The sequence below is a fragment of the Pteropus medius genome, unplaced genomic scaffold (genome assembly GCF_902729225.1).
Source record: "Pteropus medius unplaced genomic scaffold, Ma_sr-lr_union100, whole genome shotgun sequence".
Taxonomy (NCBI): Eukaryota; Metazoa; Chordata; class Mammalia; order Chiroptera; family Pteropodidae; genus Pteropus; species Pteropus medius.
In genome coordinates this window covers 9,562,726-9,578,138 of record NW_024352785.1, presented here as the reverse complement: position 1 = coordinate 9,578,138, position 15,413 = coordinate 9,562,726, and the positions used below count along the sequence as shown (strand labels likewise).

At 35.2% G+C, this 15,413-nt stretch overlaps 1 protein-coding gene across 2 annotated transcripts in view; it reads left to right on the top strand.

The window, feature by feature from the left end:
- Nucleotides 1-15,413, top strand: part of TRIM36 (tripartite motif containing 36) — a 42,329-nt gene that overhangs the window by 23,543 nt on the left and 3,373 nt on the right. For both annotated transcript variants that reach the window (XM_039848480.1, XM_039848481.1), the window contains exons 5-9: nucleotides 5,580-5,675; nucleotides 9,098-9,351; nucleotides 9,573-9,697; nucleotides 12,867-13,157; nucleotides 14,927-15,224. In XM_039848480.1, the coding sequence (XP_039704414.1) occupies nucleotides 5,580-5,675; nucleotides 9,098-9,351; nucleotides 9,573-9,697; nucleotides 12,867-13,157; nucleotides 14,927-15,224 (1,064 nt within the window). The remainder of the gene's footprint in view (nucleotides 1-5,579; nucleotides 5,676-9,097; nucleotides 9,352-9,572; nucleotides 9,698-12,866; nucleotides 13,158-14,926; nucleotides 15,225-15,413) is intronic.

Below are 15,413 nucleotides of genomic sequence, written 5' to 3'. Positions count from 1 at the left end.
TTTTTGTTTCATTTTTTTTCTTTCAAATGGTATTTTAAAAAGGAATTGATTCATAAATCTACCAACCATTTAAATTTTTGTTTCCTTTCTATTTGTAACAATAGGTATATACATTTTTTGGTCTATATCTAATTTTCATTTATATATATTCAGTTTTATATTGTCAACCAATGGTCATTGGCACCAATTCAGTGCCAACAGGAATCCCCTGTTTGGAGGGCAGTGAGGAAGGTTACTTTATTGAGTACAAACAGCTCAGTTGTGATACAGTACAGCTGTGAGAAAGCACAGTTTTGGAACAGCTCTGTAGTATTATAGCTCAATAATGAAGCAGCGTGGCTCTGAGGAAGCCCTGGGCTGAGGTGGCCTGGGGCTGAGGCCTCTATCTGGCTAGATGTTTCTTCTGTGCTCTGATCTGGTCCTGTCTGCTCCACTCTGTACTGTGTAGGTCTGTTCCACTCTTCTCCAGCTAGACATCTTTAGTGTTTCAGCTCCAGCCAGGGAAACATGGTCTTCAGTCTTCAGTGAAAAGGGGAAATGTGCTCCCTGAGCTGGGTGCTGACTTATATAGACTTGAAGTCCCCTACCCTTGGTACCTGATTGGTCTGTCCTCATACAAGTGAGGACTCTAAATTCTTACAGTTTGATTGGTCCAAAAAGCACTGTCCTAATTGGTCAGAATGGAGCCACTGATCGGTTGGAAAAGATGCTAATGGGGATATAGCTGCACAGCTCCTATTGGATGGGGGAAAACCTCAGTCCTGTTGGTTGAAATACAGTTCTAGGAATTCTTTAAGAAGAGATGGCTCAGATGGCAGGAACACAGTACAGGCAGGCAGTTAAGTGTGGGAGGCAGGCAGTTCAATGCAGGCTTCTTTATCCCTGAAGTGCAGTTTGTGTGAGAGGCCCTGTGTAGAAATTGTTACTGGGCTCTGTTTTTTTAAAATTTGAGCACAATTGGCCACCAGGAAACCTTCTTGGTAGGTATCTTCTTTCTTAGAGTCTACAGTAGTTTGCATTTTATGTGTCTGCCATGCTCAATCTTCCATCTACATTGAGTATGTGGATTATAGGTATATTTATTTTATTGTCCTTGTCTACTGCTACTTTCATCTGTGTCATTGCTATGTCAGTTTTAACTGATTTTTCTTCTCATTATGATTTGTATTCCCCTGTTCCTCTGCATGCCAGGTACTATAATTTTACCTTGTTGGGTGTATTTTTATTTCTTGAGTTTTCTTTTGGTATGTGATTAAGGTGCTAGGAAACAGTTTGTTCCTCTTGGGTTTTGCTTTTAAGCTTATTAGGCAGGACAGAGCAACATTTAGTTCTAAGGCTAATTTTAGCCAGACTGTTGAAGTAAAACTCTTTCTTTTCCTGATGCACTATGACTTTTGAGGTTTTTTTTTTTTGGTCTGGCCAGTGGGGAATAAGCACTATTCCCATTCTTGTGTAAGCTCCTAGAATTGTTCCCTGTAATGCTTTTAAGCAATTCTTTCCTGGCCACTGGCAGTTTTCTCACACAGTTTTCTCACACATATGAATTGATCAGTACTCTGCCGAATAGGTAAGGGGGACCCTTGTATATTTCTGGCGTTCCTTCTCTAGCCATCTTAGGTCTTATATTTTACCAGCTCAGACCTCCCTGGACTCTCAGCTTCACCTCATCTCATGGGAGATCCTGGCTCCATTAGAGTTTTCCTCTGCACCAGGCCTTGGGAACCTTCTCCATACAGTAAGCTGGGGCAACCATAGGCTCATCTTGCTTCTCATATCTCAGTGTTGTTTCTTAGTGTCCAGTATCTTAAGAGCTCTTTCAGATATTCTTTTGGGTTTTTAAATTTTTTCAGGTAGGAGAGAAAATCTAGTCATTGTTAATTTATTATGCCCTCCAGCGCCAGTACCACTGTTTAAATTTAACTTTGACAGCTTTTTGTTTGTTTCTTGGTTTGATCTTACACAAATTATCCAGAATTTTTTTTTGTTCCCTGAAATAAATCTTTGACAATACTGTACACCTGTTATTCTTTAAATTCTGTTATTTCTCTCATATATGTTTCAGACTTTGTAAAAAATAGACTCCATATTGGATTATTCAATTTCTAAAAGTAGCAAACAGATCACCTTAGATCTCCTCATTCCTTTTCACTTGGTTTTAGATTTTTAAGCTAGAGGGCTGCATGATACAGGTTTACATTATTATTTTCATTTTTACTTGAGTGTTGCAAGGGGAGAAGAGAAATGGGCATCATAGTAGGATAACTTTGTCTCTGTATTTTTGTCTCTTTTTGTTGAAATTGCTGAAGCACGTTTCCCATCTGCCTCTTTATTGGATTTGCCTTCTAATACAGGTAGACTGTTGTATGTGGCCTCTCTCTGGAATTTTTACCAAGTTGTTTTGCGAAGGTTGCCCTTTCAATTCTGGAAAGTGCTATTACTTTTGGGTGAACTGGCCTAAATAGTTAATAACTGAGAGGAATTGTTCTGCCATTGGCAGTCTTGTTAGGTGAGACCTGTATTTTTTTTTCCTGCCATGTAATCATCTCTCCTGTTAATCTCCAGACAGTCAGAAATATACACATGTACACGCTCAAAATAGAGCGGTTCTTTGTAGCCGGCCTTTGCTGGTTGACTTGCTCTTCTAGAATAGGGGCCAATATGGAGTCTTTCCCACCTCCCTCCATTGGGAACCCAGTTTACTCTTTCCTCTGACCACCTTGGACTGCTAAGGCTTTGGAATTCAGTTTTACCCTGAAAAGGGGGCTGCAGTTGGGTATTTGCTATTGCTATCTTTCCCTCAGTCTGGCCACACCTCAAGACCATGCCTCTCCAACTTTGGTTGCTAGTGGGTTTTCCAGGATTTTTTTGGCTTTTCACATAACTGTATGGTTGGTTTCTCATTAAGAAGAGCTGGTCATTAGCTTATCTTACCTCAATTGTCTACACTATAGTAGTGAGCTAACATTTTACTGAGGAATATTTCTTAAGGAATTTTTCCTAGTTTTATTTTTCTTTATTTCCATACATTTCTAGGAGGAAGTTAGGAGTCTTGTTCATGTACTGTTATTTCTTCTGGAAGTGGTGGCTTTATGATTTTAGACAAATGATTAGAAACTAAGGCCTAGGAAAGTATAAAATGTAAACATCCCTATACACAGTACCTGCTGAATGACAAAGTAATACAGCTTCTGTATTTTAGGGTATGTGAAATTTGTGGTGAATACTATTGTCATATTTGTTGAAGTAATTTGGCACTTGACTAAAGTGTATCATTATGTACGCTTTCTTCCCAGTATTTTATTCTGAACATTTTCGGACACATAGCAAAGCTGATCATCACCTTTGAAATTATATGTCCCATGAAAGCAGGGGACCATACTGGTTAGATATATTATTCTCCTAGCCCGCTCACATAAAAGGTATTCAAAGTAATTTTGAATGAATTTATCTCCCTTTCTCTCTTCCTTCTCCCTTGCTTTGTTGCCTCTAATGTTTCCTTGGTACCTTTGATTGAAAACCTGATTAAAAGATGGAGGCAGTGGTTCTCAAACTTTGGAGGGTATTAGAATCACTTGGAACACCTGGTAAAACTACAGAGGCCAAGTCCTCTCCCACTTCAAGGAGCCTGGACCTGTGTGTTCTGCATTAGTTCTCAGGAGACTGATACACAGCAGTATTTTTGAGAACCATTGCTCTAGAGGAAAGCTTTTGAGCAATTTTGGCATCCTTGAACAATTAGCTTCTTATCAGTTCCTAGAGAACTGGAGTCCTAATATATCTAGAGGATTTAGAACTGCTTCCCCCACTGGAAGAACTTCCTGAAGGTGGGAGCCATGTCTTTGTACATTTTACTTTTATTCTCAGTGCCTAGTATCAGTGTTTGGTGCTTATACTTTTTGGAGACTTCTGAATAAATGGATACACTGGCCTTGGGTTAAAATGGATGTAGTCTTAACACAGGCTGCCTCGGTCTGTGAGATGGAGAAGACTGGAGCCATCTCTGATAAAAGCTTTCATTAGCCAGAGACTTTGTCTAAGCATTACAGCTCACTGGGCGTGACCCCTGGTGCTCTTAATCCTTATACCGTGTTTCTGAATCCTGTCATCTATTCTTCTCTATCTTACATTTCTAGATTAAGCTGTCTTAGAACCAAGCCCTACTTAAATATTCAAATTCTTCTCTGCTACCGTAGCTAAAAAGAGTATTACTCCCTGGACCCAATACTTCTGGTGTCAGCATGGGCCTGACAGGGACAGTATTGGAGGAACTGTCATCTTCCTTGCATCTTGGAACTGAGGAAGTACCTCAGCCTGTGGAATGGTGGTTTGTGTTCTGTGCAGTGAGGAAGTTCTAGTTCAGCTATCGACTATGTGATATTTGTACCCGATGTACTTTGGATTTCTCATCTGTAAAATGCTAGGTTAAGACATAAGATTTAATGTCTTTTCCTATTCTTAACATCCTATAGTTTCTTGGGTCCCATCTTGTCTTTAGTCCTTATAAATTTTGTTTCTCTATCTAAGAGGTCCTTCCTTCCTCTGTTCCTCCAGTGAGCCCTCAAGGAAACTCAGTTCTAATTGCTGGGTGTTCCAAAGAATTAAAGATGGGTCTTACCAGAGACCTGTCACTTCTGCATATGCTGTCTTACCCATTACATGGTTTAAGTTTTTTTTTTTTTTTAAAGATGACGATGAGATAGGTAGGAGACTCACTTCTTTAATTCCTATAAGTTGGATCTCTGACCCTTTTCTTACCCACCTCTTTTATTCAGCAATGACCAAGAAATGCAAAGATCCTCTTTTTAGGGCTATAGCTTGGAAGGTGTTTTCTGGATGGTCTCATTCTTATTCAGACTGAATACATGTCTTTTATAATGTTGTACCCCATGATGCTTCAGGGTGTTTGTTTTTTAATACACTCAGACATATTACATATTATTTTGGGGGGGGGCTAGACTGGGGATTCTACAAAACTATGATGTTATCTCTATGGTAAACTATAATTTCAAAATGACTACTTTATAAACAAGTTATTCTGGTAGCTTAATTAAATATTTTTGTAAATCTGTATTTTCATTGTTATTAATTATTTAATGACTATCTAAGCTGAAATGGCCCTTGAAAATCATTTTCGAAGTGTCTTTGTTGCTGTTTGTGTTGTGCGGGTATGGGTATGTGTGTGTGAAAGAGTGAACTATGAAATCTGATGGAAGACCATAGTGTTTGAATTGCTGCTCTTCTCTCTACTTAGAAGCCTTAGGAAGAAGGGTTCTGGGAGTGATGATGAGATAACAAAAATGTACTGTTTGTGTATTTAGAATTTTTGGCTAATATGAGCATCACTACCCTGTTCTGTTTTCCAACTTGCTTCTAATCTCATATATCCTTGGGCCTCTATGCTCAAGCCAGTAACTATTTACTCTGGGTTAATAACGATAATTGCTGTATAGTTGATTTTACTGTCTGATCATCTTAGGCTAAAGAGGATAGAATACTCATTGTTGTATAAGAAAAAAATTTGCAAGACCTGTGTTAAACTTCTATTTTTACTTACTTGTATTACTAATATGTTCCAACAGGAAAAGCTTTCAAAAGATATTGATTACCTTATTGGCAAGGAGAGCCAGGTGAAGAGTCAAATTTCTGAACTAAACTTGTTAATGAAAGAAACAGAGGTAAGTGATAAACTGGTTTGCATATTTTTCATTTATTCATTTAGATAATTATTCATTTATAAAATTTTGAGGGTATTATATGAGCTGGGAATACAAAGTTGTGTTAGATTTCACTTCTGCTTTTTTGGGACTAAGGAAAAAAATGTAAAAAATTGTAATGCCACGTGATGAGTGCTGTGATAGAAGTAATGATTAAATGATATTGGAGCATGGAATAAAGAATGACTAACTATGTGGCAGTTAGGTCTCAAAAGGGAAATGATAGCTTTTACAGTTATATTTTACAAAATTAACATCACATTTGAAAAAATGTACTACCTGTCGATAGAACCTAGTTTATTTAAAATTCTAGATATTTCTAAATATGTTCCTGACATATGTTCACCAAAGGACAGGAATTAGAATGTTCATAGCTGCATTGTTTGTAATAGCCACAAAGTGGAAACTACCCAAATGTTCATCAGTAGTGAAATATAAATAGTAGTAAGAATGAACATCTTCAGCTACATGTAACACTGTAGATAAATCTTGGAATAATGTTGAAAGAAAGGCACCAGATACAATGGAGTAAATACTATGTGATTACATTTATAAAAAGTACCAAAACCGGTGACTGGACTATATTTTTAGGATTCAGGATAGGAGTTGATGAAGAGGGGAGGATTAGTGCCTGGGACGGGTATAAGGATGGCTTCTGGGATACTGGTGTTGATGTAAGAAACATCTAAACCTGTAGAGAATTTTAATGAGTTTTTTTGAGCCAAACTGACGACAATTGCTTGGAAGCAGAATCTCAATGGATTAAGAAAATTCTCTGGAGAATGGCAGTTTTGCAGCTTATTTTATACATTAGAATCAAAAGAGGAGATGTAAGGAGGATTCATTGATGGTAGATTAAGGGGGCAAGAGAAAGTGAAGCAGGAAAGTCCCTGGGACTGGATAAAAAGTAAAACGGAGGGACCCACTTATTTTACTTTGGAGGGTATGGGAGTTAATAATTAACATTTACAGCCCACAGAGATGGTATGGGGGTGCGGGTTAGGGTGAAGATAATAACCACAGGGCTTTGTGGTCTCCTCCTCTGGTGCAGTGGGTTGTACCCTGAGGAGTCTGGATAAAAGGGATGACTCTGATATTTCAAAGGTATGTTATCTTAAATGTAAAAAGACAATGAACAGGTTTACTTAAGGTAAAAACTGACCTCTGTCAAGAAAGCTACAGGCTCAGGATGTGACTACACACCATGACCTGCTTTTAGTTAGAAATTTTTATAGTCAGACCACCCTATCTGATTACTTTTGGTCTCTGTAGGGACCACTATGCTGGTCTCTCCTGAGCTTGCCAGGTTTAGTATGTGGCTTTTTTTTTCATCCACTCTGGTAATACTCTTTTATTTAATCTGGATGCTGGTTACAAGGGTGTGCTTGAAAAGAATTATTGATCTTCTACACTCGCATATACATTTTTCTGTTTGTATACTATATTTCAATAAAAAATTAGAAAAATTGATAGCATTTAAAAAATATAATAAAAGAGAATAGGATTGGGTTATTTTAAAATTCCAAATATTTTTAGCTGTCTTTAATGTGTATTTCTTTTTTCTTTGAAATAAATTGAAGAGCCATTACTCCTGATTACTTTAAAAGTTGTAATTAAATATAAAAATAATCTGAGACTGTTACTTCTTAAACTTTTTTCAAAAATGGGCTAAAATTATTGAGAAATTATGTGAATTAGCACCATATCACTATACCAATTAGCACCATAACAATAGTATTGATCGCTTTTAATATTCTTTTTCTGATATTCACTGATTGCATTTACCACCCTAATTAAGTTGTTTTTCCATGTAATTTAAAAGTGGAATTTTGTTTCTATATTTTTATCTGATTGACAAACTTTCTTAGTTTGTTGGTATAACCCTCCAACACATAGCATATTATCACCTACATTATCGAGTTGCTTCAGGGATTGCATCTTTGGTCATTTTAGGTTTGTTTTTCTCTTGGTTCAGTCATGCTACCCTTCTGAAGTAAGGAAAATCCAGTGCCTGTTTTTGAGTTTGTCATTCAGTAGTTTGAAAATTGAGGAACTCGGGCGTCAAGTATTCATGTAAACACTGATTCCTTGGGATCCTGGAGAAATTATTTAGCTTCTGGTATACCTTTGACCTAAGCCGCATTTGTAGGCTTATGAGTAAGAATCTTTTACACTAGAGAATTTTTTCCATTCTTGATTCTTACTCAGTGATGACTGTGATACTTGTCCTTTTACCTGTAATATACTTAGCTAGGGAAAAAATATCTTTTTACCTGCATATGATATTTCTGAGTTTAATGCCTCGATAGGCCATCGACATACTACCAAAATGTTACCACCCTCTTCCTCCTTTTCCATCCTTTAAAAAAAAATTTATTGTTGGGGTTAGGAAACAAGGGAATCTGGAAAAAATTTCCTTTCATTATAAATATTGGCCAGAAGTCATTAGAAAATACACAGTGTACTTCTGTCATATATTTTCAGATTTTAAGAATGTTCTTGAAGGCTTTTTTCTTTTGGCTGCTACTTAGGAGTCAATCATGATGAGTGCTTACAAGTACTCCGCTGGTCTTATTTGCAAATCGATTTGATCTCTGATTTTGACATTGAAAATGTTTAATAAGCGCTGCAGATAGGATCATTTTTTGACAAAGTAGAGGAATAGCTACATTGTACAGTGAAAATAATGTTTATTGAGAATACGTGACATTATGGTGGTATTTTATTTAAATAATCTTTTTCAGTCTTCAGAAAAACCTTAAATGGTTTTTCTTATCCCTAGTTTTCAGTAGAGAAAAATTCAAGCATACAGAAATTAAATAATTTACATAAAGTCACACAGGATTTAATTATGCTTACAGTTCTATTAATTTGACGAGTTACATTTTTATATCTTAGAAAAGGATATCATTTTACTAATTTTCATGGCTGTGGTTTACTTTTTTAAAAAATTGGAATAGAGTGGAGATGGTCAAAAATTTCCTGAATTAGAAATGAATTAAAAATTCTAAAATTGTATTTTCCAGTACTTGGTTAAGTCAGTTTATTTCTGCCTCAATTTCCTTTGTATTCATAGTGAAGGTTTTTTTTTTAATTTAATAAATTAATAAATTTATTAAATAAATTGTTTATTGCTGGACTTTAGAGATTAAAAGCTTAAGGAAGGTACAATATTACAAAATTGCACACTATGTCTAAATGAAATTTGCTGATTATTCCTTGGTAGGTGTATTTGATGGCCAAATTGTTCTGAAAATTTCAAAGACTCAGAATTTATTTTCTTCATAATTTTTAGGTTTGTTTTGTTCATTTTTGGTTATTTTGTGAAAAAAAAAACATTTGGATTTAGCAGATGAGGTAACATTTGGCTTGTTTTATAACAGTGTAATGGAGAGAGGGCCAAAGAGGATGCAATTACACATTTTGAAAAGCTCTTTGAAATTCTAGAAGAGAGGAAATCATCTGTTTTGAAAGCAATTGACGCTTCAAAGAAACTACGATTAGACAAATTTCAGACTCAAATGGAAGAATATCAGGGGCTTTTGGAGAACAATGGACTTGTGGGATATGCTCAAGAAGTGCTTAAGGAGACGGATCAGTCTTGCTTTGTACAGACAGCAAAACAGCTCCACCTCAGGTATTTTACTTTTAATTTACAATCTCTTTAGCAATGTCATTAAATGCTGCTACATGTTTTCACTTTAGCTTTGAATGGTTTATAATGCTGTTATGTTGTTAGTGGAGTACTCTTACTCTTAACTGAATGTTGGTGAAGTTTCTTTTGTTAATCACATTGCAGATACTTAGTCGTATTTGCCTTTTTAACGAATCATTTTTATATAATGTATCTGTCTGCAGAATACAGAAAGCTACAGAATCTTTGAAGAGCTTTAGACCTGCGGCTCAGACTTCTTTTGAAGACTATGTTGTTAATATATCTAAACAAACAGAACTTCTTGGAGAATTGTCCTTTTTCTCTAGTGGTAAGTTTTAGTAACAGCAAAGCCTTACTTTTTTAGTCTGAATTTGTGTTGTGTAAAAAAAAAAAAAAACTTTTTCTTCAGTTTGATGGTATGAAGCAACATCTCAGTTGCCCAGAATCATTGTATACTAAAATCATTGTATTTGTTTTAATAATTATGTTTTTTATGCACAAAAACCATATTCTATTGATTTGTATGTGTGTTTCTTTTTTTAATTTTATTATTAGTTTCAAGTATACAGTACATTTATATAGTTTATAAAATAATTTCCCTAATTGCTCTTTCTCTCCTCTGGCCCTCCACCTAGCCACTACATTAATGCTAACTACATTCCCTATGCCGTGCTCCCCATCCCCTTGACCATCTATCAACAACTAATTTGTACTCCTTTAACCCTTCCCCCAAACCCTCCTCCCTTCTGGCTATGTTTTTAAACATTGTGTGAATGGCATTACATTGTATGTATCCTTTTTGTAAATTGCTTTTTAAAAAAATTACGTTTAAGATAAATATTTGTTAATATACAAAGTTCTGGTTTAAAGTTGTGTTTTAACTTTATCATATTTTGTTATATAAATCATTTCTCTACTGAGACCGTTTCTATTTTTTTCACTACTGTGATGCTGTAGTGAACATCTTCAGCAGTATTTCTTTGTGCACATGTAATGTGAGTTTCTGTATGGCAGAAACCTAGAAGTGATATCTTCAGGCTAAAAGTGACTCTAAGATGGTCAAGTGTTTACCTTGCTATTTTAGTTTGCTAGGGCTGCTGAAACAAAATATCACAGACTGAGTGCCTTAAACAACAGAAAGTCTTTTTCTTACAATTCTGGGGGCTAGAAGTCTGAGATCAGGGTGTTGGCAGGGTTGGTTTCTTCTGAGGCCTCTCTGGTTGGGCTTGCAAGTGACTGTCTTCTTCCTGTGTCTTCACGTTCTTCCCTCTGCATATCCAAATTTTTCTTGTAAGGACACCAGTCATATTAGTCATATTAGATTAGAGCCCACTCTAATGACCTCATTTTAACTTAAGTACCTCTTTAAAGACCATCCTGATAAAGTCACATTCTGAGGTTCTGGGGATTAGAGCTTCAGCATGTGAATTTTGGAGGGGACACAGTTCAGCCCATAACATTTGCTTATGTTTATGTTTTGCTGTTCCCTGGCAGGGAGGTCTTCCTTTCCTTTTTTTCGTCTCACCTATTCATGTCCCTCAGATTTCTCTAGTGATGGTGAACAATTAGAATCCTTAGAAAGGTATGCTTGTAGTCTAATTGCTATATACATATAGATGTGTGAATTTATACGTTCAAAGGAAATTTGTCTTGTTGAAAGTTAAAAACTCTGAAGGATTATTACTGTGCCCTTTCTTTTCATACCTATACCTGAATCTCCTTTCAGATATGTACTTATTTTGTTTATTATTACAATATTGTTTCCAATTTTGTATTTGTTACTCTCAAATGCTGATTCACTATACTCCCACTTTTCTCGAAAGGTGTACTTAAATTGTTTTTCATACTTGTGCTAGTTTATTTAGGAGTATCAGGTCCTCTCTCCCCTGGGGATCCCAAAACAGTCTTTGGAAAGATGGGTTTGAAGTGGATAATCTTGGGTTATATCATCGTATAATAAAGAACTGGTAAAACAGGTGGGTGAGAATGGAAAGTAGTTACCTAGCTTCTGGCTAATGGATGTTCTCATTTTTTTTCCTGTGTGCACATTTTTTTTTAGTAAGCTATGTTTCAAAAAAGGAAAGAAAGGGATTTGGATAGGCCATACTAGTCATGTCGTTTTGTAACTAGCTTTTTTTTCCTTTTTCCTTTAAAATGTGTTTTGAATGACTTTCTAGATCTCATTAGGGCTACGTAACATTTAGTTGTGTAAGTGTACCATTCCCAGACATGCTTATACGTTGCCTACATATAGCTGGGGGATAAGGAGAAGAGGGAGACTTCTATTTTCCATTTCATATACTTCTCTATGATTTGATATAAATACATGTTTGTTTATGTGTGTGTGCATGTGTAACTTTTATAGCTAATTCATACTATATGACCCAAGCAGTTAAGCTTATTAGAATTTATTCAATGGAAAGGATTATGGATATGCACAGTGATTTAGCTGTGATATCTTAATCAATGTATCGAAAGTGAAAAATTAGAAGCATGTTTCTGAAAACAATTAAATGTTGATACATCCATGTAGTGGAATACCACTGGGAGAAAAATACTGGCAGGGTCTATACAAAATTATTGTAGTGATTATCTTTGAGTTACTTACATTATTTTGTGTGTTTTCTGTAGTTTCTGATTTTCTTACAAAAATATGTATCATGCTAAGAACAAGAAAAAATTGTTTAAATTTCTTACAACTCTATGGAAGAAGATATGACAAAAAATTGTGTAATGTTTCATTGATGTTTTTTGTTATTTACACCAAACTTGGATTTTATAGTTATTAAGATAATTATAGGAGAACACAGATTAAAAATTTTAAGTCTAGGGTTGTTATTCAGTAGGTGGAAATTGAAGGCATATAGTTAAAAATTTTAATTTCTAGTGTTTTAGAATTAATATAGTATCTAAAGCCAAAATTGAGTCTTTTAATTTTTCTTTTTTTCATTCTTCTCTTTTATGAACACAATTATATCTCTTTAAATCTCTTTTTTATTATTTATTCTTTTTAAAAAATTGTAGGAACACTTACCATGAGAATCTATCCTTTTAGCAAATTTTAAATGTACAATATAGTTGTTGACTGTAGGTCCAGTGTTGCACTGCAGATCTCTAGAGCTTATTGTTGTCTTGTTTAACTGGAACTTTATGCCCGTTGATTAATAACTGACCATTTCTTCTCCCCAGCCCCTGGTAACCCCATTCCAGTCTATGATTTTATGAATTTGACTATTTTAGATACTTCCTATAAGTGTAATCATTCAATTACTATTTGTCTTTCTATGTCTGGCTTATTTTTCTTAGCATGTCCACAAGGTCCATCCATGTTGTTGCATATTGCAGGAATTATCTTTTCTTATACACATAGCATTATAGATTTAGAAAACTGGACAGTACAGTAATCATTTAAGTCAATACATCATTTTTATTGAGGAAAAACATAGGTGCTTTAAGACAGTATTTTAACGTTGTTTTCTGTTTCATAATTCTTTCAGGCATAGATGTGCCAGAGATCAATGAGGAACAGAGCAAAGTTTATAACAATGCTTTGATAAATTGGCACCATCCAGAAAAGGATAAAGCGGATAGCTATGTCCTCGAATATCGGAAGATTAATAGAGATGAGGAAATGTTGTCTTGGAATGAGGTAGAAGTTTGTGGCACAAGTAAAGTTATTTCAGAACTTGAGAGTAACTGTAACTACGCTTTCAGAGTAAGAGCTTACAAGGGTTCAATCTGTAGTCCTTGCAGCAGAGAATTGATTCTTCATACTCCTCCAGCTCCAGGTATTGTGACTATTGGGAATAGAAACATATAATTAGAAGAGACCTTGATAAAAAAAATAAACTAGTTACTGTCTCTATGTAGACCTACATTGAAACCAGCTCTCGTTTCTAAAAGATTCTAGAAAAGTAATCCTTACCCAGCTAGGATTTAGAAATAGACTGAATACTTGAATTTTCACCATGTAGGCTGAGAATGTAGGATTAGATATTTGAAGGAACAGGACTGTTAATTTGGGATTAAAGAGCATAAATGCTGTCTTACAAGCTTGAAATAATATAATTCTGTATTTTTTGATTAGTTTATAGAAATCTGTAGACATAGCATCTAGGTAGATATTTTAAAAAGTTATTGGTATAATATGAAATATAATTTTGATTAACCTAATTCTGACTTGTCTGGATTTTCTCCTTAACGCAGTACTTCCCAGCACTTCCATGGGGATGGAAAGCATGTATTAGAACCACATAGATAGCTTTCTCCCCATACTACTTAGCCATGCCCCCTCCTCTGCCTAGTGAAAAATCACTGATACTACTTATAGAGTATCTCTATGAATAGGGTGACCATTTAAATTTATTTTGCAAACTGGGAGACTTTTGGCACGAATTATCATGCCAGAACAACAGGTATTCCCAGGGAGAATGGTCAGCCTACAGACGGAAAATGGTTTTAGCTTGCTAGTAGACACTTTTTTTGTTATGGTATAATATAGTTAAAATTTTCCATTTTAACCATTTTTAAGTGGCATTGAGTGTACTTGCAATGATGTGCAACCACCACCACTCACATCCCTAGAACTTTTTCATTTTTCCCAAACTGAAACTTCGTGCCCATTAAATAGTAACTCCCCATTCCTCTTCCCCAGAGAGCCTGGTAACCTTTGTTCTACTTTCTGCCTCAATGAATTTCTTATTCTGGGTACTTCATAAAAATAGATTCACATAATCCTTTTGTAATCCTTTTGTGACTGGTAGATTTTAAGGTTCATCCATGTAGTAGCATGTATCAGAAATTCCTTCCTTTTTTAGACTGAATAATACTCTCTATTGTGTGTATAAAGCACATTTTCTTTATCCGTTAACCCGTCGATGGACATTTGAATTGTTTCCACTTTTGGGGCTAGCAGCCAATGTTATGCTTAATGGGTTTGAGTTGATAGAGACTTATGAGAAGTGGTGTTATCTCCATTTTCTAGTTGGGAAAATTAAAGTTTATGCTAAATTCTAAATTGTAGTTAAATGCTTGAGCAAGGGTTCAAACCGAGGTCACCCTGAACATAAAACTTGTGCTTTTTTTTAACACTGTACATTATTTCTCATGTCTGTCATGTTGATGAATAAGGAAAAGATGTTATTAAAATAGCAGTTATTTTCCAAATTTATAAAACTTGGAATAAATATTTAAGAAAATGTATAGATAATTATGAAAATATACAACTCTTAAGGGATAAATGGACAGATCTAATAGTGTGAAATATTTGCAGCAGATTTGCTATATCTATTCCAAGGAACTGCATTCATAAGTTTTCTCAAATATTTAAAATATTTTTTTCTGCCTTTGAGATTTCTGAAGATTTTCAGGAGTAGAGAATTCTTTGGAAATTTTTTCTAAGTTAGGGTTTTGGTTCGTCATAGTTTAGTGTAGGGTAGTATGTACATCTTGTGTCTTTTCAGTAATTTCTATTTGAAAAGCCTATCATATTTAACTTTAAATTATAGAAATGCTAATAAATATTTTTTTCCAGACTAATTTTAAACTCTGTTTTCAGTTTTCAGTTTCCTCTTTGATGAAAAATGTGGCTATAACAATGAACACCTCTTGTTGAATTTGAAGAGAGACCGTGTAGAGAGTAGAGCTGGGTTTAATCTTCTGCTTGCTGCGGAACGGATCCAAGTGGGTTATTACACAAGCTTAGACTACATCATTGGAGATGTTGGAATTACAAAAGGGAAACACTTTTGGGCCTTCCGTGTGGAACCATATTCGTACTTGGTCAAAGCGGGAGTTGCTTCCAGTGATAAACTGCAAGAATGGCTCCGTTCACCCCGGGATGCAGTTAGTCCAAGGTAGATTCTTTTATTGATCTAGAACTTGATAATTCTTTTAAAAGTAAATATCCTTGTTTAGGGATGATAAAACTGAAAATACATGGATTTATTTATTCCATTTCAAGTACATTTCTTAGATTCAGGTGTTTTGCCTATGCTCCTGTGGCTGGCTAAGCAAAGGAGGCAGGTTTCTTGTATTCATACAGT